The sequence below is a fragment of the Odocoileus virginianus genome, chromosome 17 (genome assembly GCF_023699985.2).
Source record: "Odocoileus virginianus isolate 20LAN1187 ecotype Illinois chromosome 17, Ovbor_1.2, whole genome shotgun sequence".
NCBI lineage: Eukaryota > Metazoa > Chordata > Mammalia > Artiodactyla > Cervidae > Odocoileus > Odocoileus virginianus.
The window spans coordinates 23,880,861-23,905,007 of NC_069690.1; the positions used below are offsets into that span (position 1 = coordinate 23,880,861).

General features: G+C 48.4%; 2 protein-coding genes across 5 annotated transcripts; both read right to left on the reverse strand.

The window, feature by feature from the left end:
- Positions 1-206: 206 nt before the first annotated feature.
- On the reverse strand, positions 207-7,913 carry FBXO39 (F-box protein 39). Of its 2 annotated transcripts, none has more exons than XM_020882843.2 (4): positions 7,834-7,913; positions 2,756-3,861; positions 881-1,057; positions 207-544 (listed from the first exon to the last, which is right to left on the reverse strand). In XM_020882843.2, the coding sequence occupies exons 2-4, from the start codon at positions 3,779-3,781 to the stop codon at positions 416-418; spliced, it is 1,332 nt and encodes a 443-aa protein (XP_020738502.1). In that variant the 5' UTR covers positions 3,782-3,861; positions 7,834-7,913; the 3' UTR covers positions 207-415. The 2 variants fall into 2 exon arrangements, with proteins under 2 accessions (XP_020738502.1, XP_020738501.1); XM_020882842.2 differs by having other exon boundaries at positions 2,756-3,823; positions 7,834-7,909.
- A 1,006-nt stretch (positions 7,914-8,919) lies between these two features.
- XAF1 (XIAP associated factor 1) lies at positions 8,920-21,715 on the reverse strand. Of its 3 annotated transcripts, XM_070478908.1 has the most exons (10): positions 21,595-21,715; positions 21,371-21,495; positions 21,008-21,130; positions 18,840-18,975; positions 18,052-18,108; positions 17,500-17,686; positions 15,493-15,578; positions 12,192-12,533; positions 9,229-9,296; positions 8,920-9,078 (listed from the first exon to the last, which is right to left on the reverse strand). In XM_070478908.1, the coding sequence occupies exons 3-9, from the start codon at positions 21,037-21,039 to the stop codon at positions 9,240-9,242; spliced, it is 897 nt and encodes a 298-aa protein (XP_070335009.1). In that variant the 5' UTR covers positions 21,040-21,130; positions 21,371-21,495; positions 21,595-21,715; the 3' UTR covers positions 8,920-9,078; positions 9,229-9,239. The 3 variants fall into 3 exon arrangements, with proteins under 3 accessions (XP_070335009.1, XP_070335008.1, XP_070335010.1); XM_070478907.1 differs by having other exon boundaries at positions 21,371-21,715; XM_070478909.1 differs by lacking the exon at positions 18,840-18,975 and having other exon boundaries at positions 21,371-21,713.
- Positions 21,716-24,147: the final 2,432 nt, after the last annotated feature.

The window sequence follows — 24,147 nt, forward strand, 5'->3', positions numbered from 1 at the left end:
AAAAAAAAGCCTTTCTGAGCTGACACTGGTAGTCCACGGAAATCGTGGCCCTGTTTGCTTCCTAGCACATTTTCAGGAGCGAGGTTAGCAAGAGTCAGGGCCCCTGAGTAAGAACTTGCTCTGAGTGGCTTTGGGCTTTCAGCTCCATGGCTGACTGAGACTCAAAAAGCAAAACTTAACCACAAAAAAGAGAAATCACCCCTGGATAGTTGGCAAAGATAGCACTTTAAAGTCACCTGGGGTCTTCGCATGACTTCCTAGACTTTGCTGCGGTGTCACGTTGGTGTGAAACCAGCAAAAAAGAAGAGGGAGGAGGAAAAGGGGTGGGGGTAGGGGATGCCCCAAGTGTCATTCTGTGAGGACTGGATTGTCAGGTTCAAAGCGCTCCTGGTTTTCTTTCTCTGGAGAGTGCTGGTTACATCATGGGGTAAGCGATGACAAAATAGTTAAGCTCTGAATCGATCAGCTTTCTGTACCTCCTGTAAATTTCCCGCAGTGTCCTGTCCTCTTCATTCGTCTCATATCTGTTTGTATAGATTCTCACCTGTGCCGACAGAGAAATACACCTCCACACATGCACCTTGTGACTACATCACCCAGGCCCCGAAGACAATCCAGATGAGGTACCCGTACAATTGTTGGCAGAATCAGGAAGAGCCCAAACCCAACTATTAATGCTAAGGATGATTACTACTAATTACTAATCCTAAACTCCGGATTCCCTTGGAAATTAGCAATTTCACAGAATGGACAGACTTGTGAGACATCCAGCCTCCATGTCCTGCCTCATCCCTGACCTTCACCCCAGGACTGGACACCTGCCCCCCCAGGAGCCCCATGCCCCTTCTCTTGGGAGGAACCCACCCCAGGGTGCTCTTACCTTGAGTGTGCGCAGGGCACACTGCCCTTCCTCCCGGATCTTTAGAATCCGCTCCACAAACTTAACATCCAGGAAAGCCCAGATTTTGAAGTAAAACAACTTCCTGCAGGATAAGATGAGGAGGTGCAGCTCTTCATCCAGAGACTCATGATTGTTGTTGAATTCAAAAGTTAGTTTCTAGAAAAGCACCAATGGGGCAGACAATGTGAACAGAGATGCCGGGACTTAGCTGGATCATTTCATAGCACTTTCATGATCCAGCACTGGCCTGGTGGCCGTGGTGGTTCAAGTGTTTTACTTATTTATTGGCCATGCCACGCAGCATATGGGAACCTAGTTTCCCTGATCAGGACCAGGGTTGGAACCCATGCTTCCTGCAGTGGAAGCGGAGTCTCAACCACTGGCCCACTGGGGAAATCCCCTCCAGTGCCTTAGATAAGGGACACTGGACATGCAGTTGTCAGAGGAAGGGATTTGGGAATGCAAGTGATCTCATCCAAGTTTCCAAAACTTGGAGTTTTGAGGCAGTGAACTTAGAGTCTGGAGACCAAGGTGGTGTTCCTGGCCCTGCAGTGGACCGGCCAGGTGACTATGGGCAACACCAAAAGGTGGTATGATGTCTGCCTGCCCACTTCAGAGATGTGTGAGCATAAATGACCTCTTCACATTTTGTCATCCCTCACTGTAAGTATTGGTGTTTCTTAATTTATAAGTCTATTAATAAATTTATTAATTTATCACTTATTTATTATATAATTATAAATTTATTAAGTGGTATAAATTAATTAATTTACTTGACTGCACTGGGTCTTTGTTGTGGCATGCAAACTCTTAGTTGCATCATATGGGATCTAGTTCCCTGACCATGGATCAAAGCTGGGTCCCCTGCATTGGGAGTGTGGAAGCTTAGTCACAGGACCCCCAGGAAAGTCCCAGTAATGGTGTATATACCCCTGTATATCCATCCTCACAGCCTTGTGTGAGGTCCTTGTTATTCAGTTGCTCAGTTGTGTCTGACTCTTTGTGATCGCCTGGATTGTAGCCTGCCAGGCTCCTCTGTCCATGGGATTCTCCAGACAAGAATACCAGAGTGGGTTGTCATGCCCTTCTCCAGGGGATCTTCCCAACCCAGGAATCGAAACTGCAAACTGCATCTCCTCCATTGGTAGTCATGGATTCTTTACCACTGAGCCACTTGAGAAGATTGTGAGGTCCTTAGTAGGGGACAAAATGATGCTGATGTTATAGATGGGGAGCTGCCAGATTAGAGAATAGCCCACACCGCTGAGCTCTTCGGTAACTTGGTCAAGTTTGGTTTTTTGTCTGGTTTGGAACCGCACTGTGTCCTGTGTGCTTCTGTGTTGGGTGGATGAGTGGAAGGGGCTGCCGACCTGCTGGTCACTGGTGGGGGCACCTGCATGCTCGGACCTCAGAGTTCTGAGCCAGGGATATAGGCGCTTTCCTTGGTGGACAGTCAACCAAGAGTGGGTTTCATGTACAAGAAGCGAGCAGTAGCTTTTGTCCTCTGCTGTGGTCTTGGGGACCAGGAGAGGCATAGCTTGGTGACCTTTCTCAGAATCTCAATTTAAGGCTTCCCTGAAGGCTCAGATGGTAAAGAAGCTGCTTGCATTGCAGGAGACCTGGGTTCGATCCCTGGGTCAGGAAGATCCCCTGGAGAAGGAAATGGCAACCCACTCTAGTATTCTTGCCTGGAGAATCCCATGGACAGAGGACCCTGGGAGGCTACAGTTCACAGGGTCATAAAAGAGTCGGACATGGCTGAGCATCTAACACTTGCACTTTTCGAGAGCAGGTAGCAGGAACCAGAGGGGTGGCCACTCTTTCCAGGCCTCCCGGCCCTCGGGTCGTACCTACCTGCAGAGTGTGCCGGAAGGTGGGCAGGAGATCCGTCAGCGTGGGTCTCATGGACCAGTCGGGGTCGCTGAAATAGCAGCTTCTCAGACTGATGCTCCTGATGGGGATCTCCTGCAAGAGGATCCGGGCCAAGCGCTCGTACTTCATGACCCGCTCAAAGAAGAAGTTGACCTTCAGGCTGGTGGCGTGCCTGGCCAGCTTGGCCCAAGACATGCCCCAGATGACCTGCCCATGGGGGTCATGAATGTGGCACTTGATGTTCATGGTACGGAGGGTGCCAGCAGTGTTGTCGCACAGGTTCTCCAGCAGCTCGTCAGAGATGCAGTTGTAGTTGAGGGTCAGGAACACCAGGTTGCGGAACGTGGCCATGGTCTTATTGAACTGGGGACTGCTGTAGACAGCGAGGTGGTGGCTGAAATAGTCCTCGATGTTGAGCTCTGACACCGTGCTCTCATTCCTTAAGTAGCTCAGGGCATTGAGGATGTGGCAGCCTTGTTCCGTGGTAAGCCTGGCTCCCTTCAGGCTGAGATAGTTCAGGTGTCTGCCCATCTTCTTCAAGAAGAAGCTCAAGCTTTTCATGAATGAGCTCCTGATGCTGTTCCTCCAGACCAGGCGGTCCAACTCGAGATGCTGGATGGAGAGAGATTTCAGACGGTTGTTACTCTTGCCCAGACATGAGAGGAGGCCTCGCATGGTGACCTGGAACTTCTTGGTCAGGACAACGTTGTAAGGATTCAGGAATTTGATCTCCAGGTGCTCCAGGTAACGACCAAATTTCTTAACATACCAAAGGGCTGACTCGAATTCAGATGCGTGTACCCTGGAAGGTCTCCCACTGAACGTGATGGTCCTGTATCGCCAGAGGTCAGCCGAATACATCATCTGGTTCCACTTCCTGCAGACAAGGGCTGCTCTGGACCTGTCCCTGTCTCCCAGCCACCAGAAGACACGACGCAGGCACACATCGGGCAGGGTGGCCCAGCAGCTCTGGTCTTGAGGCTGGATCAGTTGGTCTTCTTCATCCATCGGGGAACCAGGATGTCCACTGCAGCTGCGTGGTGGGCAGGGCTTCCAAAAATGAAGAAAGAAAAGCAATCACTTATTTTCTGTGGAGAGTAAAAAGGAAGACCATTACCTGCCAAACACATATTAAACCTAATGCAATGAACTTGTTCTGCGGCCCCATGTGTCAGTACTGGGCTGGTGCACGGGGGACAAAGAATAAACCATACAGTGCACACCCACAAGGATTCACAGACCAGCAGGGGTCTAGTGGGAACACAGACCAGGACTCACGTTACAACACTGTGGGAGACGAGAAAAGGCTCAGGTATATTTGTGGTGTTTCTGTCTCTGCTCAGTCGCTTCAGTCGTGTCTGAACTCTTTGTGACCCCATGGACTATAGCCCACCAAGCTCCTCTGTCCATGGGATTCTCCAGGCAAGAATACTGGAGTGGGTTGCCATTTCCTCCTCCAGGGGATCTTCCTGACCCGGGAATCAAATCCACGTCTCTTGCGTCTCCTGCATTGGCAGAAGGATTCTTCACCCACTGAGCCACCTGGGAAGCCCATTCATGGTGCAGGGTAGCACAAACAAAGCATGATTAATTCTTTCTGGGTGAGAAGTTGTAGAGAGGGCTGCTTGGAGGAGGTGGCAACTGAGCTGAGGTTTGCAGGGTGAATAGCTGTTTGCAAAGCAGATAGGTTGGTGGTGGAGGATCTGGTATACTCCGGGAAGAGGGAACAAGATGGGCGAAGCCACAGGATGTGAGCATATGTGATGTGTTCATGTTCACATGTGTTCATATTCAGGGAATTAACAGTTGTTTGAAGCTTAATTTGTGACAGGCAAGGAGTGATGAACCTGGATCTGGGGCAGTGGGAGGTGCTGGCTCAAGGACATCTTTCAAGATGCTCTGAATGATGTGATAAAGGCTGTGCCCTAGAGGAATTCTGACATCTTCTCTGGATGAATCATTGTGTTGAGCAACACTGCTGATAGCTGTGCCTCTATTCGGGGCTTCCCAGGTGATGCTAGTGGTAAAGAGCTCACCTGCCAATGAAGGAGACATAAGAGACATGGGCTCGATCCCTGGGTCAGGAAGTTCACCTGGAGGAGGGCATGGCAACCCACTACTATCCCATGGACAGAGGAGCCTGGCAGGCTACAGTCCATGGGGTTGCAAAGAGTTGTACAGGACTGAAGCAATTAGTTGTGCACACACGTGTCTCTATTCAAAAGGCACAGCTGCAGAACAAAGGTGGAGAACCTTGGCTGGCATCAGGGCAGGTCTAAGGATCTCATGCCCAGAAGTGATGTAGACAGTCTTGAGGTAAAGAAAGTATACTCTGGGGGAGTGGAGGAAGGATGGTCTAGAGCAGAGTCCAGGCTTGAAGCCTGGGACTGGGGCAGCATGATAGTGGGAATCAGGGTGAATTGTGAGTTTTTTAGTGGACATGATTTGGCAACTGGTGAACAGAGAAATGGGAAGACCGGAAGGTCTCTGACTTGATTGAATTGCAGGTGGTACCTCGGTCAAGCTAGGGAGTCCCAGGGAAGAGCTGGGCTAAGGCCCTAGCAGATACACTGAGCCCTAGGTCAGACTTTTCATAGCCATCTGCTGTAATCTTCATGGCTTTGCTATCAGAGTTTCTCCTGCCTGATAACTACCCTCCTTTTTTCTACCTCTCTCCAACCCTCCAATTTTAAGGTTTAAGGCCTATGACTCCATAAAGCTTTTATTGATTTCTTTATTCATTGTGGCTCATAAAAACTCAGAGTTGTAAGAGACCTGAGAATTTAATTTTTTTTTTTTTTAACAGATAGAAACTGGGCACAGAGAAGTGAAGGGGCTTGCCTATGGTCACACAGTAAGTTAGTAACAGGACCGAGGCTAGACCTGGGCTTTCTTATTTTCTCTTGTACTTTTTTCTGGCTCTACTTATCAGGTCTTGGATGCAGAGGGAAAAGTTAATTATAATTTTCAGTTCAGGACAGAGATTCGTCTGTGCAAGAACTCTCTTTGATTTTATGACTCCATATGACCCCATGGACTATAGCCCACCAAGCTCCTCTGTCCATGTGATTTTCCAGGCAAGAATACTGAAGTGAGTAGCCATTCCCTTCTCTAGGGGATCTTCCTCACCTAGGGATCGAACCAGGGTCGCCTGCATTGCAGGCAGATTCTCTACTGTCTGAACCATGAGGGAAGCCCATTTATTCATCTATTCCCTTTTAACTCAATGTTCCACTTCACCGTTCCCCGCCATAGGCAACTATTCCAGTGTGTTTGATGTGCTTCATTTTGTTTGTGCCTGTGCTTGCCAAATGTGTGTTCCATGTCTGTAAGCATCACTCACGTTGCCCTGTGTACATCTCACACTGCATCTGTCATCTGAGTAGATCTAGTGGTGGATAGTCTCCTATTCATTCTCCCCATGAGGGGCCCCCGGGCCTCTTCCAGCTCTCCCCAACACCACAGTGGCGATGAGCATCCTCAAGTGCGATCCTGTAGGTTTCCCCCATGCCTTTATCCTCACTACCCCATCATCACCTACTGAACAATTTGGTCCCTTCCTCCAGCTGGCCCTCCCGTCTCTCACCCAGATAGACCTCTGCATGGAAATCGGAAGCAGCCTATCCCCAGCCAGGATCAGGGCTCTGGTGGGTTCAGCCCGCCCCCTTCTCTTTCCCCTCTCAATGTTGAAGCCTTTCTCTTCTATGAAACCCACACACTCCTTGGGATGAGGAACAGCCTCATTCTTCTTTTAAGGAAGTATTTTAACTAATGAAGAAAAAAGAGTGTGTCTTTCTTCACATATAAACTGTCCGGGGCTAGGGCATCCCACAGCACTTAGCGTAGAGCAAGTCACCTATAACCCAGGGATCGGACCCAGGTCTCCCGCATTGCAGGCAGATTCTTTACCATCTGAGCCACCGGGGAAGCCCAAGAATACTGGAGTGGGTAGCCTATCCCTTCTCCAGGGGATCTTCCCGACCCAGGAATTGAACTGGGGTCTCCTGTACTGGAGGTGATTCTTTATCAGCTGAGCTACCAGGGAAGCCCTAAGAGGTGGACAAGAAAAGCTAAAACCAGGGAATTCCAGGGTGGTCCAGTGGTTGACTCCTGGTTTCCACTGTAGGGGGCACAGTTTCCATCCCTGGACAGGGAACTAAGATCCCAGAGAACTCACAGTGCTGCCAAGGAAAGAAAAAAAAAAAAGAAAAAAGCTAAACCAATTCAAAAGCTAATTGAAGTCCTTTGCCTCAACAAGGTAACAGGGTCAGAATAGTTATCAGACACTTTAAACCATAGGGTGGGGCTGGAAGAACTTCTTTGGTGGGTTGGGAATGGTGTTGCAAGCCTTGCAAAAGTCATGTCATTACCCAGAACCTACCCTACCCCTCAAGAGGCAATGTAGATTAGTGGGTTAGATTCTGGTTCTGTCAATTGCAGTATGTAACTGTGTGTGTGTGTGCCCAGACTCTTAGCGACCCCATGGAGCCCATCAGGCTCCCCTGTCCATGGGATATTCCAGGCAAGAATACTGGAGTGGGTTGCCATTTCTTACTCCAGGGGATCTTCCGCACCCAGGGATCGAACCTGTGTCTCTTTTGTCTCCTGTATGGGCAGGAGGATTCTTTACTACTAGCACTACCTGGGAAGCCCCGCCACATTTCTGTTGATAGGGGTAATTGTTCCTTTCTCCTAGCGTTGGGGGGATTAAATGGGCTGATAGACGGAAAACACTAGAACAGTGACTGACATACAGTAAATGTTACACAAGTGTTTGCTGCCATCAGAAGGTTGGTGCCAACGTGCTTCTAAATAACATCCCTGTAAGGAAGGTATTTACGAGTGGGGAAACAGGTGTTGAAAGGTTAGGAAAATGAGATGGGTAAGTGGGGAGCAGGATTCGAACGCAGACGCGTGAACTTAGGTTGGGTTCACTCCCTCACACAGCTGCCGAGCCTGGGAGGAAACCTGGGTGTTCCATCACCGGGGTGCGGAGAGAACCCAGGAGCCTCCCGGGGGCGGCGGGAGAGGAGGGGCCCCCACCCCGCCCCGCGCGTTACCAGTTCGCGGGGCCCTGCTTCTCCGGCTGCAGGGACCGCGAGCGCCAGGCCTGCTCCGCCCGCGCCGCCTCGGCTCCGCCGCCAACTCCGCCGCCCGCTGCCCGGCCGAGGCTAGGGGCCCAGCGGCCCGCCGCCTTTGTGACGCGCCGCCACCTGCGGGGGTCTGCTCATCCCCAAGGCCGCGGGGCCCAAACCCGGGGTGATCGCGCAGGTCGAGGGGCCCAGACAGGTCTCCCCACCCCGCAGACGGCCGGGGAGGGGCCCTGGCCCGGGACGGGAGGCAGGGGGCTGGGCCCCACAGTCCCTGCCCCCTGCCCGGCCCCTCTGCACGCCGGGAAGAGGTTCTGCCCAGGACTTGGGTTGTGCAGGCCCGATCGTTCGCCACCTTTCCTGTCCGGATCCAGCCCTGGGTTCCTGTCCATTCCCGGGGACCCTCTCTGGGAAGCCAAAGCCACTGCCAACCCAGCCTTACTGTTAGTCACTCAGTCGCTTCTGACTCTTTGCAACTAGTGGACTGTAGCCCGCCAGGCTTCTCTGTCCATGGGGATTCTCCAGGCAAGAATACTGGAGTGGGTTGCCATGCCCTCCTCCAGGGCATCTTCCCAACCCAGGGATGGAACCTCGGTCTCCGGCCCTGCAGGCGGATTCTTTACCGTCTGAGCCACTAGGATCCAAAGAAGGCCTTAAGCAAACCTGACAAAGCTTGAGAAAGGTCACACATCTGCAGTTTTGGGTGGGTGAGGGTGCACCCAAGCACCCACTGTCCTGGGCTCTGTCCTCCCTGTGGGAGCTGGTGCCCTAACATGTCTCCCCTCAGGCCAGGCAGAAAGTTAGGGCTCTGCTCCTTGCGGGGAGGGGGCTGCTTCTCTGGGTGTTTCCCAGCTGCTCCCCCTGCCAGCGGCCACAACTGGCACCTCTTCGTGCATTACCTGGCTCCCCCCACCACCCAACCTCATTTTTCTCTTCCTTTCTCTCTCATTTTCTGCCGCTCCCCTTCCCATGCCGTCCTAGCTGCTGCTTCCCCACCCCACCCACCCCCAGCCCTGGAGAACCAGAGAAAAATCTAAAGAAAGGTGGAGGACAGGCTTTCAGGAAGATCTTTTTTATTCTTCAGAGATAAAGCTGTATTTCCCAAGGTGTCCAGGCTGGGTTAGGCCTAGATGCTTGATCAGAATTCTCAGGCAGAAGAGTTGGCATTCTCTTTTCCTCCTGGTTTAGCTGTAGCTCTTGGGCAAACCAACATCTCTGTTCAAAAGGAGGAATATGATTAAAATCCAAACATTCTTCGACAAGAAGGAAACCCAGTGCATAAAACCTCTTTTCACAAGTACAAACTAGCACAGAAAGCAAGCAGAAAAACCAGTGTAAAAACAAAATCTTCAAAATCTGTTTTACCTTTCCCAAAGCTAGCTGGAACTTCTCACTTGTTTTCCTTTTGATGAAGCTAACCGCTGGCATTTCTCCTAAAGAAATGGATATTTAAAAAGTTCAAGGTGTATAAAGTGTTAGTTCCTGGGATATCGCTGGTTAAACATATCCCCAGTTCCTGGAGCAGGGACTCTGAGCTGTAGATGTCATAGAAGAGTCATAGGTAGACATGAATGTATTTGCAAAGCAAAAATAGAGACCCCGATGTAGAGAACAAATTTATGGATGCCAAGTGGGGGTGGGGTGGGAGAGAGGAGGGTAGGATGAATTGAGAGACTGGGATTGACATATATACACTACTATGGATAAAAGAGGGCTTCCCAGGTGGTTCAGGGGTAAAGAATCTGCCTGCAATGCACGAGACATGGGTTTGATCCTGGGTGGGGTAGATCCTCTGGAGAAAGAGATGGCAACCCACTTCAGTATTCTTGCCTGGAGAATCCCATGGACAGAGGAGCCTGGTGGGCTACAGTCCACGGGGTCTCAAAGAGTTGGACACAACTGAGTGACTCACACTTCCACATTTTTTTTACGGACTAAACAACAACAACAATGTATAAAAGAGACGACTAATGATAACCTACTGTTTAGCACAGAGAACTCTACTCAATACTCTGTAATGACCTATATGGAAAAAGGACCTAAAAAAGAGGAAACATGCATACGCATAACTGATTCACTTTGCTGCACAGCAGAAATTAACACAATATTGTAAGGCAACTGTACTCCAATAAAAATGTAAAAAAAGAAAAGAAAAAAGAGAAGAAAAGGGAGTCCAGTGAACCAGGATGGGTCCATGGGAGGTTTGGGACAGTGTTTAATAGAGGCCTGTCATCATCAGGAGGGTGGACGAACAGATGAGAGGATACCCACGCTATGGCTTCCCTGGGGGCTCAGATGGTAAAGAATCCGCCTGTAATGCGGGAGACTGAGTTCATTCCCTGGATTGGGAAGATCCCCTGGAGAAGGGAATGGCAACCCACTCCAGTGTTCTTGCCTGGAGAATATTCATGGACAGAGGAACCTGGCAGGCTACGATCCATGGGGTCGCAGAGTCAGACGCGACTGAGCAACTATCAGTCACACACATAAGAGTCCATGGTCTGAGCCTCTAGGGAGTCCTCATGGACGCTTACAACATTAAAAAAGAAAAGGGAGGGGCAACATTATTTGACTTGGAGGGTTGCCCTTCTTATTATTGGTTATTGATGAATCCTATACAAGCAGTGTGTACAATTGGACTCCAAATGTGTGTGTGTGTGTGTGTGTGTGTGTGTATGCTGTTATATAATAGAGTTGCCAGATAAAATACAGGCTGTCCAGTTAGATTTTAATTTCAGAGAGACAAAGAATTTTCCTTAATATGAGTATGTCCCATGAAATTATTTTATAGTTATTTTTGTCCCAAGTAATGATTTTTTTCTTTGCTAAATTCAGCATGCCCATCATTAAGGATGGAAGGAAGTATGGAAGAAAATTTCAATTGTAGGAGACAAGGGAATATGGCACTAATAGCACCCTCAGCAAGTATGAAATTCACTCAGCTTGGTAAAATTGTGTGCTTGTGTCCATATAGAGATGCTTAAAGAAGTTAGAAAGAACAAGATTTAGGTCTACTTCTTTGTAAGGCGTGTGCATCATATATTCAGCAAAAAAGGCAAACGGTGGAGTCATGAGTCTGGGAAGATGATATATGGGGGAAGAAAAGCAATTCAAACCCCATGGAGGCTTGTCAGGGTTTTGTGAACAGAGGTGAAGTTTTGGAAGGACACCCACCTGAAACTAGTACTTCATGGCATGGGACTTGGGAGGTGGGGTGGGTGTGGGGGAGGATTAGTTTTATCTTTATGTTTGTTTGTATGGTATCATGTCAAATGGTTACAACAAAATCTAGTATCTAGTACTAGCAAACTCTGGGAGATGGTGAAGGACAGGGAAGCCTCGCATGGGGTTGCAATGAGATGGATGTGAGTTAGCTACTGAACAACAACAACAACTTTTGTATTCTGAAAAACATCAAATAATGAAAATATTTTAAAGTGAGACATCCTTTTTGGGGCTTGAGAGCATAAGCTTTGGAACTATATCCACATGTATAGCTGGCTGGATTCTGCGACTCTCTAATTGTGAAATCCTGGGGAAGCCACTCGACCTTTCTGTTTAGTTTCCTTATCTATAAGGTAGGGGTAAAATACCTTCCTGATGTTCATAATGATTAACCATTTTTAAAGAGCTTTGCCACCCCGTGGACTGTAGCCCACCAGGCTCCCCGGTCCATGGGATTCTCCAGGCAAGAATACTGGAGCGGGTTGCCATTTCTTTCTCCAGGGGATCTTCCCAACCCAGGGATCAAACCCACGTCTCTTGCATCTCCTGCGTTGTCAGTCAGGTTCTTTACCAGCTGAGCCACCAGGGAAGCCCTGCTTTGCATTATAACTAGTGCATAATGGTTAACTACCTCTAATGCTAATTCTTCTTTATTGGAAAGTAATCTAGGATGTGAAAAATCAGGTTATTGAGGCTGCAAATCCTGAGCTACTGGAGGTAAACCTTAATCTATCGGAGGCAAGATACCAACTGACTTAGGATCTTGACCAAGGCTCTGATCTCTGGACTGCAGTTGCCTTATCTACGCCATGAGAGGGCTAGACTGGATGCCCTCTATTCATTTGTTTGCTCCATGGTTTGGGGGCATTTGCTGTGGTCAGTAACTCGGCTGGGCACTGGAGATAGAGATGAGAGGTTGGCTCTGCCATCAGAAATGGGAGGTGATGAACATATATAAACAGGTGATAAGTGCTGAGAGTGGATCTGGACACACAGAGAAAGGGGAGATAGTGTTGTCTGAGGACAGCTCGCAGGACGTGCATTTCTTTAAACACTGTCCTGATGGCTCACAGCTGGGTATGGAGGGAACAGAGGCTGAGTACCTGGTGGTGGTTTAGGGTCGGCAGGGGAAGTAGGATACCACACTGAGAACATCTCCTCAGAATGTCATAGGCTGTCTCATCTTCTACAGGAGAGGAGGCTCTGAGCTTGCCATTGGACGTCAAAGACAGATTCGTGGTTTTGTTTGTGCTTCGTGGCGCTTGCCTTGTTGACTTTTCAGAAAGAAAGGGAGCACTGTGTCTATTTTTCAGCTTTGGACGGACATCTTTCTCTGCCTTGGAAGTCTGGTCTTCAGCAGCCCGACTTGGAGGGGATGAAGGAGGAGTTTCTGGTTTTCCTGCTGGAAAATGTGTCACAGCACCTGAGACTCGACGGCATCTATCCTGCAAGGGTGAGTCAAGCATCAAATTTTAAAATGACCTCAGTTTTAATGGTGGACAATACAGTAGGTGAGCTAACCTGAAAATTTCCCACTCCAAATACTTTAGAAATGCTGGATATAATATGACAAACATTCATTGAGCTGACTTTGCAAGGAAGCAAGCAAACTCATGTTCCAGGAAAGAAGACCTACCTGTTAAGCACATGAGGTAACCCTTTAGGAGGAGATTGCAGGGTCAATCTCATGACTAAGAGCTTGGATGAGAGAAAAGTCCCATCCACATGATGTGTGAAATTGGAAGAGTCCCCCTTCCCTGCACGAAGCTGGGAATGTTGAAGTCTGAACTATGGTGGCCAAGAGACAAAAATTGACTAACTGGAAAAGGGAAATGACAAGAAATCTCATCTACCTTGGACTAGAAATTGAGCATGAGGTGATACATTCTGAAGAAGAGAGAGAGAGGAAAAAAAAGCAAACACATATGAGCCTATTGCCCTAAGGGGCTTCCCTGGTAGCTCAGCTGGTATCCGCCTGCAATGCAGGAGACCCATGTTCCATTCCTGGGTTGGAAAGATCCGCTGGAGAAGGGATAGGTTACCCGTGCCAGTATTTTTGGGCTTCCCTTGTGTCTCAGCTGGTAAAGAATTTGCCTGCAATGTGGGAGACCTGAGTTCGATCCCTGGGTCGGGAAGATCCCCTGGAGAAGGGAATGGCTACCCACTCCAGTGTGTCTATGGGGTCACAAAAAAATGACAAGAAAGCTTGTCTACCTTGGACTAGATATTGCTCATGAGGTGATAAATTCTGAAGAAGAGAGAGAGGAGAACAAACAAACAAACACATCTGAGCCTATTGTCCTAAGCAGGATGAATAAAAATAAATCTTCTCTTGGATACATTGCAGTGAAACCACAGAAGATCCAAAGCAAAGGGGATCTTGAAATCCAGCAAAAAAAAAGGTCATTGGCGAAGGACCAGCAGCTACACTGAGAGCAGACTTATCAACAGCAATCAGAGAGGTGGGAAGATGGTGGAAATGCTTCAAAATGCTAAGAGAAAATAAAGGTTAATGGAGAATTTGAAATCCAATTAAACTAACATTCAAGAATGCAGAATAAAGGAAGTAACTATGCAGATAACTAAAGATACCTAGACATGTATTTCAGGATGACAGAAATCTTGCCCAGAAGGAAAGCTTGGGATTCAAGAAAGCTTGGGATCCATGACTTCCCTGGTGGTGCAGTGTAAGAATCTGCCTTGCAATGCAGGGGACTTGAGTTTGATCCCTGATCAGGGAACTAAGATCCCACATGCCACAGTGCACTTCAACTATTGAGCCCAAACACTCTGGAGCCCACGTGCCGCAACTAGAGAGAAACCCTCACATTGCAATAAAGATTCCACATGCCGCAACTAAGACCCAATGCAGCCAAAATAAATCCATACAATATTTTAAAAAGAAAGAATGTCAGCAAAGAGAGAGGGAAACGTATGAGTATATCCAAGCAGGCATGAATTGAATAAAATGACAGTAATAATAATGACTAAAGAGGAGTAGTTAAAAAACCAGGTGAAACTAAATTCCACAGCATTTATTAATACATAAAAGGTGGAAATAGAGAATTAATCAGCATGTTTTCAAATCCATATATTGTTTCTGTGGAGGGTAGGGAATGTAATTTAGATTTTAAGTCAAGTATTCCAATTAAAAGGCACTAAATGTCACCAATAGTAAATTTTATATGTATGGTCCACAATAAACAAAAAGACCTAGATCATCTATAGGATTTCTTTAGTTCTGATATGCATTGTTCTCTGGATTGAAGGGTAAAGAAAGGACAAACAGTTTGCCATTCATGAAGAAGGATGTGAGTTCTTTGGAGAGATGCTTTGGGGAGAATCCCCCAAAGAAAATGCTACATCCTGTAGAAGAGAGGAGCAGCTTGGCCTGACTAATGCACTAAAAGGTGCTTAGAGTGATGGAAGGAGGAGTCTGTGAATATTCCCAGGCAAAAGCAATCAATCAATCCATCACATCATTATATCCTTTCAGAGTCCTGCTTTTGGTACCCAGCCCTGATATCAGCTTCACTGTGGGAAGATGGAGAAAGCTATTGACTTTTTTGGGGAAACTCACAGCCTGATAGAGGAGACTTCCACATGGGATGTGCTGTGCTGTGCTTCGTTGCTCAGGCGTGTCTGACTCTTTGCAACTCTATGCAGCCAGGCTCCTCTGTCCATGGGGATTCTCCAGGCAAAAATACTGGAGTGGGTTGCCATGCCCTCCTCCAGGGGATCTTCCCAACCCTGGGATTGAACCCAGGTCTCCCGCACTGCAGGTGGATTCTTTACCATCTGAGCCACCAGGGACATGGGATAGAGGATAATAAAGCAGAGCCTATTAAGGCCTAACTTGCAATGTCCAGGCCCTCAGAGTTGATCAGTGATAGCTGGATTGGTTAGGGAGGCTCCTTGAAGGGCTGGCATGATTGGAATCCAATTACGTGTGCTAAATGAACCTAAAGCAGTTCACAATGTCCTTTTTTGAACAAAGCAAAACGAAATATGGGAACCCTTAATATTCATGCTGTGTAAAACTAGACCCAGAATCTACCATTCAAGACTTCCCAGGTGGTCCAGTGGTTAAGAATCCACCTGCCAATGCAGAGGACACAGGTTCAATCCCTGGTCCAGGAAGACCCCACATGCCATGGAGCAACTAAGCCCAGGCGCCACAGCTACTGAAGCCCACACATCTAGAGCCCATGTTCAGCAACAAGAGATGTCACAGCAATGAGAAACCTGCGATGAAGGCTACGATGAAGATCCAGTGCACCCTTATTTACTTATTGTAAATAAATAAAATGAATGAATTTCAAAAAGAATCTACTGTTCATATCATACTTTTTGGAATATGGACTGGCTATTGGCATCATTAGAAAATGACAAATTTCTACTCACCAGATGGTGGAAATACTTATTTCCTGGAATCATTTGGTTGCAATAATGACAGGAGATGTTGCTTTCAGGAGCTGGAATGCTCTTCCCTGAAAAAGCACAGAAACAACAGCATAAATGATTGCCCTTGACAATGGCCCGCCCGACTGCCCCACAATTGCCCCACTATGTGGCCTGCAGTCCTGAGGATGCCTTGTCCCGAGTCTGCCATGAGTGTCCTGCACTGCCAGGGTCCTTGGTCACATGGACCACCCACAACTGGAATCACCCACATTATTTCCATTAAATCGTAAAAGTGCCCTTGGGGCAGCACACAGTCCTGATGAAGAGACGTTTTCCTGGAGCAGGACTGGTTTCCAAGGAGACAGAAGGAGCTGTTACCACAGATGCCAGTGCTCTTCAACCTGACTGCCCTTTCAGTTTAGCCATTTCCAAGCTCTGTGATCAAATGAGGAGTTAATTGCACACATCGTTGTTGATTGTGTTGAAGTTGTGTTGTGCTGTCTTGTTGAATTTGTGTTGTGTTGATGCAGTTGTATGGTGTTGATGAAGTTGCATTGTCTTGTTGAAGTTGTGCTATTGTTGAAGCTGTGCAGTCTTGTTGAAGTCGTGCAGTCTTGTTGAAGTTGTGTTGTATTGACGAAGTTATGCTGAAGAGTTGTTTGTTGGCTGTGTTGAAACCCAGGCCTGCTGGAAATGTACTTGAATCTTAAGCACCCCAGTTTTTCATTTGCCGATTTTGATAAAATCATTTACCCGGAGAGACTTACCTACCGCCCAAGGGATTTTTGGCTCTGTCCCCATGCTACTGTTGTTACTAAAACAACCAGTGAGAAGATGGGTTTGGCTCGTGTTCTCTGTAAACACACTTCATGAAGAGGTAACTGGGTAAAGAGAGCACGCTGGGGCACCAGGTGGCCAACACATAGGCCCAAAGGTCAGGAGTGACAACTGGATCCTTTCTGTCTGGGGCTGATGGTGGGAAAGTTCCTGATTTTGTGTCAGGGAACTTGGGTATCCTATCTGGTTTCTGCCTCCAGCAAGCCCCTGTTTCACTCTGCATAGGTTTCTCGTCTCTACAAGGATTCAGGTGGGTCTCTGCCAGGCTGCAGTCATGCTGGAGGAGTTCAAAGGCAGCCTCCCATGTGGCAGGGCCCCATTGCCTCTGTACTCATCTGCGTAGTTCCTAGCTCCCCAACCCCTGACTTCTTGGCTCCCTGGATCAGTCATTTATTTTTATAAATTTGAAAAGTTTCTTTTTATTGGAGGAAAATTGCTTTACAATATTGTGTTGGTCTTTGCCATACAGCAACTCAAATCAGTCATAATTATATGTTCATCCCCTCCGTCTTGAACCTCCCTCCCCACCCCTTTCCACCCCTCTAGGTTGTCACAGAGCACCGGGCTAGGCTCCCTGCATAATACAGCAGCTTCCTTATAGTTATCTATTTTACACTTGGCAGTGTATGTATGGGGCTTCTCAGGTGGCGCTAGTGGTAAAGAACCTGCCTGCCAAGGCAGGAGACGTAAGAGATGTGGGTTTGATTCCTGGGTCAGGAAGATCCCCTAGAATGGAGGTTATGGCAACCTACTCCAGTATTCTTGCCTGGAGAATCTCATGGACAGAGGAGCCTGGTGAGCTACAGTCCATGGGGTTGCAAAGAGTCAGACACGACTGAAGTGGCTTAGCACACATGCACACAGTGTATATATGTTAATGCTACTGTCTCAGTTTGTCCTACGCTCTCCTTCCCCTGCTGTGTCCACCAGTCCATTCTCTATGCCGGAGTCTCCCTTTTCTCTCTGTAAATAGGTTCATCAGTACTATTTTCTTAGATTCCATATTTATGCATTAATCTACGATATTTGCTTTTCTCTGGACCAGTCATTTCAAGACACAGCAGACACACAAGAAGGCCACTCTGGAACTAGACTAGCCAGATGACTTAGAAACATGCGCATCTGTCATCATCCTCGTCACCCATCCCGCTGAGAGCTCACGATCCTCACCTTTCTGGAGCCGAGGCTGCTCACGCTGACAGTCTTCTCTGTGCTGGGCCAGCACGCGGAGCATGACATGCTGGCCGCAGTCTGGGCAGACCTCCATCTGCTGGCCACAGTGGTGCTCGTGGAGGTCCACCTTGTTCAGGCTCATGGCCAGGTGGCAGAACTGACACTCAACCTGGAGCTCCTGACACTACGGGGAGGCCGGTGGGACGGGCATGGTCACTGGCCTGCAGTGACTGCAGTCGCCCTGGGTGGGGGGGTGGGCGGGGGCCTGAAGCCAGTAAGAGAAAGCAGGTGGGAAAGACTGGAGGGTGGGGGGTGGGAGAGGGTTGTGGGAGAGGGGCTTCTCCTTGCAAGGGGAACATGAGCTGTCTTGGACCCTGGCAGTCCCTTCTGACCAGTGTCTGGGGGCAAGAAGCCCTGTGTTGCTGTGATAAGCTAGTTCCAGGCCTGCTTGGGAGAGAAGAGAGAGCTGGGGGCAGGAGGGGAGAGATTTATGACCGGCCCCCTCCCCTCCTCCTGGGCTTGGCAGAAGAAATCACACCTGCCCCTCACCTTATGACTCTCCAGCAAGTCCTTTGGCATGCTCTGCTGACATGTGGCGCATCCCACCTAAATGCGGAGGGAGGTGCTCGAGTCCCTCCCTGGCTCCATGTGTCCGGGGTGGGTCTGTGAGCACCTGGGGGCAAGTCAGTCACCCTCCTCTGCCTGCAGCACCAGCCCTGAGCTCAGGGATGCATTTGTGGGAGATGAGCCGAGATGGATGCCTGAGCTTGAGGAGCTCCAGAAACAGCTAGAGAGAAAGGTCAGCCTTTGACCAACCTTGGCCATGACTGCCTTCCAAGCTCCACTTTCTTGTTTCTCCTCTTGACACATCTCAAAAGAACATTTTACTTTTCCCAAAACAGGGACCCCTAGTCTTGGCCAACCTCATACGCCTGTAGGGAAAAATTGGGAATGGGAAACCGGGGTCGACTCGATGCAGTACAGGAAACAAGTGTTAGTGGCCCAGTCATGTCTGACTCTTTGCGATCCCATGGACTGCAGTCCTCCAGGCTCCTCTGTTCATGGCATTCTCCAGGCCAGAATACTGGAGTGAGTTGTCATTCCCTTGAATCTTCCCAACTCAGGGATGGAACCCAGGTCTCCTGCATTGCAGGCAGATTCTTTACCCGTCTGAGCCACCAGGGAAGCCCAGGTGGCAGTACAGGAAAGGCAGGATTATCTATCCTTTCCACTTTGCACAGGGGGCTGGGCGCGGGGGCTGAGTGGCTTGCAGTCATGAGATGGGCTGCAGAGAGGACCCTGTCCCTCCACCTCCGTCCCCCAGTCTGCCTCCCCACCTGCTGGTGCCCGCCCTGGCGGTGTTCTTCCATCTTATCCCATAGGACGTGTTCCTTGCACTCTGGGCAGAGGACCAGAAATACCAGGCAGTGGGCCTCATGGAGGGCCAGGAGGTTGGAGGCCACCCTTCTTTTGCTGCAGGATTAAGAGGGAGGAAAAGCAGGTTTATTTCATGGTATAAAGATGGAGCCATATTTTATACCCGGAGCTCCTGGATGAAGTTCTTCCAAGGCCTCAAGCACTGAAAATATGATGACGAGACCACCTGCCTCGCCTTCCCCATGTTGATCTCAAATCAGAACAATGCTGAATCATGACATAATGGTAAGGATGCTCTGCAAAGCTCTTACGTTGCCCAGGGTGAGCACGGTGAGCGAGAAGGAGCAGGAGGGAGCGATTACAAAGGAACAAGAAAAACTTTGGGAGGTAATGAATAGTTTCATTGTCTTGATTGTGACTGATGAAATAAAATTTATATTTTAAGGCAGGACAAGAACAAATTAAAGATAAAACTCTCTGTGTGTGTTTGGGCCTCCTCCCTCCCTCATGTGCATCTGTACTACACATTAACCAGAGTGCCTCATAGATGGAAGAGCCTGCTCAACCGTTTCTTTTTTTCTTTCTTCTGATGCCAGAAATATAACTTTAAAGAATAGTGTTCTCTCTTAGATCTGTGCTCAGTCGCAGTGCCTCACTGCTCACCCAGTACTGTTTGTATGTGCTCACCTGTTCTATAGGTAGGTATGCTTGCTGAACTTTATGCAAAATACCAGTATGTCATTTTGATTTATGATCCTTTGTCTCAAAAGCATCTGACTGTGTCTTTGACTTCTAACCTGGGCTTCCCTGGTGGCTCAGATAGTAAAGAATCTGCCTGCAATGTGGAAGACTGAGGTTTAGTTGCCCCGCTGTGACTCTTTGCGACCCCATAGATGGTAGCCCCGCCAGGCTCCTCTACCCATGGGATTTCTCAGGCAAGAGTATTGGAGTGGGTTGCCATTCCCTTCTCCAGGGGATCTTCCCGACTCAGGGATCGAATCTGTGTCTTCTGCATTGCCAGGCAGATTCTTTAGTGTCTGAGACACCAGGGAAACCCAATATATATATTATTTTTCAGATTATTTTCCATTATAGGTTATTACAAGATATTGACTATAGTTCCCTGTGCTATACAGTAAACCTTTGTTGCTTGTTTCATATCTATTTTTTAAAATTAGAAATCTAGCATTCTACTTATACTAAGTCAAGCAAGTGGAATCAAAATGTCATATTTTAGTTAGGCAAAAACTCTTAAGTTTTCTAATACATATATACACTATATACTATATATACATATATATACTATACTAATACATATATTATGCATATAAATTATACATAATTTTATATAATAAATATAAAATATATATATTTATAAATATATAATAATATAATTATATGAATAATATATAATATATATTATATTAGTCATATATATGTACAAAGCTTTTCTACTTTGGGAAGCATAGACTCTTAATCACTGGACCACCAGGAAAGTCCCCCTTCCTCTATTCCTACCCCTCTGCCCGGCCTGGCGCCTCAGCTTTTTTCCTGAGCTGGTGCAAACACCAGACAGCCAGGAAGGTCTGGCGGGAGAAGGTTCTTGGGGAGGGATCCCCCTGGTTCCTGTCACAGGTAGGGAGCTTCGAGAGTGAGGTGCCTCAAGGGGTTGGGTCCCCATGATTTAGAGGTGTGGGCTGGGACCTCTGCTCTATCCCCTCACCCTGCTCCACAGCTCCCTCTAAAGGTGGGGGTGGGAATGGCCCCAGACCATCTGCCTGAGCCTCTTTCTTTCAAAGACTGGTATGAAGAGCATAGAAATTAGGACCCCCGGTCTGAAAAATAGGAGTAGCCCAGCAGGGATGGTTAGCCTGGCTGGCTAGTTGTAGAACTGTCCCAGAAAGTCTTCAATAGCTGGAGATGGGGGTGGGGCGGGGTTCAGGGATGTCTGCCAACCCTGAGCATCTCTCACTGATATCTCCTGAGTTTACATCTTCCTACCGCAGGGGCCCACCCTGGCCAGCTGGGCACATGGGCCCTTTTCTCTTCACTTTAGAAACAAACTTATCCTGTCTGCCCCTCTCACCAGCCAGCCTCAGGTCGGCCACCAGGGAAAGCGACTTCTTACCAGTTCCTGCACACCTGGTAGGCTCCCTCCATGTTTGGATCTCCGGAGTCTTTCTGTTTTAAGTTTCAGTTCTTGCAGGCAGAGAAACAAAACTGAAAGTGTTCCGGCAACAGGGCCCACAGCCTAGGAAGGGAGGGGTTTTCAGATTCCTCAGTCCAGGGCTGCTGCACAATACCTGTGACTGGACATCCAGGAAGCCCGGTCCCTGCCTCCTCCCTCAGCCTGTGCTGCTGCCACTGGCTGTTTCTGCGACCCCTTGGGTGGGAGCCAGAGGCCAGGCCTCCCTGGGCAGCAGCCCCTCCCCTCCCCCAGGCTGGCCTCACTGCATCCGGGCCACTCCATCCTCTTCCACAAAACACTGACCTCCTTGTCCCTCCTGGTCCTCTCACTAATCCTTCCTCTGTAGGAAACAGCTGGTTGGCTGTGTTGAACATGAACTTGAAGTCAGCTCCTCCTTGAGAACAGCTCTTGACTTCCTGTATTCTACTCTGGTCCCGGTCAGGGGCAGGAGGAATTGGGGATGCAGGGTGAGAACTGCAGGCTTTGGAGCCACATCCCGTAGCAGCTTGGTGACCTAGGGCACTCACCTGTTCCCCTGTTTGCCTCTGTCCTCACTTGTAAATAATTATAGCAAACACAGCTGTAATGCTAACAGGGGGCAGGCTAATGGGGAAGTCTTCAGACACAGAAACTGCTGCGCTGAGGGCTGATGTAACTTGCACACATTGCCAGCCAACAGGAAGCAGAATCAGGCTTTGAACCCAGGCCAAGAGGCCCAGCGCTTGTCTCTCCTAGAATGGCCAGAAGGTCGGGAGACAGGAAGTTGAATCTTGGTAGTGGACCTAACTGACAGCAAGAGTCACTTTAGCCTCTGGGCTTGTTTCCTCATTTCCCCCTGCCACCCCCCACTCCCCGCCTTCCTCTGGACTCTACAGGGGACCTGGAGAACTTGGGGAGTCCAGGTGCTCCCAGAAGCTGTGTGAAAAATTGCTTTCATTTGAGTACATGGACTTGAAAGGAGTCTGGCACCTAGACTGTTGAAAATGACTGGACGAATTGACCCCAAAATTTGAGATTCAAAGAAATCAAGTTCTGCTAAAGGCAACACGTGTCTAAAATTATATATGCATAATTGGATCAAATGAACAGTTGTTTGTGTTCTTTTCACAGAGCAGGATGTAATTAATTAGACAAAAATGACAGAACAGTGTATCTAATCGCTCAGTAGAAATTGAAGAATTTGCAGATAATTGCAATTCCATCAGAAATGTTTGGATATTACATACTTTATGTTGATATTTTTAAGGGGATTTAATGTGTATTTCTATTTCCCAGAGTCTTATTTGTAAAAAAAAAAAAAGCCTGTCTTTAATTAGCTTCAATATTTACCTTTATTATTCATAAACACAACTAAGACACTGATGTGTTATTGCAATGATTGTGGCTTTGCACATTTGTCTACGCATGTTAATTTATTCAAACTTTAGTAAGCACGCCATCTACATAACCTTACTATACTTGATCAATATGTGACAGTCTTCCACTATTACATGAGTAAGTCCCTCCTGATGGTCAAGTCAGAAATTGAAAACGGACCACTGAGGCGTGATGGGTACGCCACACTCAGGCACTTAGCCTGACGTGTGGCCATTTGTTGGGATTCTTGGGGCAGCAAGGATGATGGATTCCAAACTTGCCCACACTTGGAATCCGCTTGGGAAACTAACCAAAAGCCACGGATGCCTGCCCAACCCCAGAAAGCGGGATTTCCCTGGTCCGGCAAGTGGCTGGGACTTTGGAGATTTTGAAAGGTCCCAGGTGATTCTAACATGGAAACCAGTTGGTGTCGGAGGAAAGGGCTGGTTCTGAATGCCAGGAACTTTCCCACCGGAACAATAGGAGGATGGGGCAGATGAGTATCACTCAAGAGTCCACAAGTGTGGGGACCAACTCTTGGTGCTCATGGCAGAAAGACGAGACTGGGTTATTACAGGAGGAGAGCTGGGATTTGTGGGTGGAAGTCCTGGGAGGCCCCAAGCTTCCTCCTAGTCACCACCCTGTCCCTGGATGAACCTGTCAGGGATGGAGGATACCTCGCCCCAGGAGTGGGGCAGCAAGGGTCTAGGATGCAGTGAGCATGCTGCTCTCATGTATCAGGTGGGTGAGCTCTCGAGAAAGCCCACCTAAGCCAAGGTGCAGATAGGCTCTTTGTCTGGAGCACTTTGTGCTACACACCGGAAGAGAAGGGGTAACAGGGTATGAAAGCTGCTTACATAGTCCCCGCCTCCGCCTGCTCGACAGACTCTCTCTAATGTGTATCTGCACGCCCCCACCCCTACAACTGAGGGTCCTCAAAGCTTTCCCAGACCCCGGTGACAGCTGAGCTAACAGAAGGATTCCAGGGCATTGAGCAGTGGCACAAGGCTATGAGAGAATTCTTGTGATGCCTGCAAATGGAGTGAGAGCAGCTTTTCTAAGGAGGAGAATAGAATTAAGGAAAAGGTTCAGACATGGTCTCCAGCCAACTGGCAGACTCTAAAATTCAGATACTGAGTGAGAGACGTGCCTGCATGCTCAGTCACTAAGTCTTGTCTGACTCTTTGCAACCCCGTGGAATGTAGCCCTCTGTCCGTGGGATTCTCCAGGCGAGAATACTGGAGTGGGTCACCAGTCCCTTCTCTAAGGGTCTTTCTGACCCAGGGCTCAAACCCAGGTCTCCTGCATTGCAGGTGGATTCTTTACCAGCTGAGCTACCAGGGAAACTCATGAGAGACAGCGGATGGTAACAGTAATGATCAGTGATAGGAGGTAACAGCAAAAATTACTACTTATACATTTCCTCTGCTGCAGGTGAAGGAGGAAACAGACAGGGCTGGACTCCGTCTTAGGCCAGGCTGTGAGCATTAGGCTACACGCATGGTCACCCTCCCAGTGGACTCTGAGCTTTGTGCCTGGTGTCTATAGAAATGGCAAACCAATGGAAAACCAGACCCCCGGATAAACGAGCCTCAGGACTTGTACTTGGACACTCTGTTGCCTGAAAGAATATGCTAATTATCTCTGTAACAGAACAAAGTGGTAAATTCCATTATGTTTATTGGGATATGACCACAGGCCTGTTGATATATATCCGCTGTTTA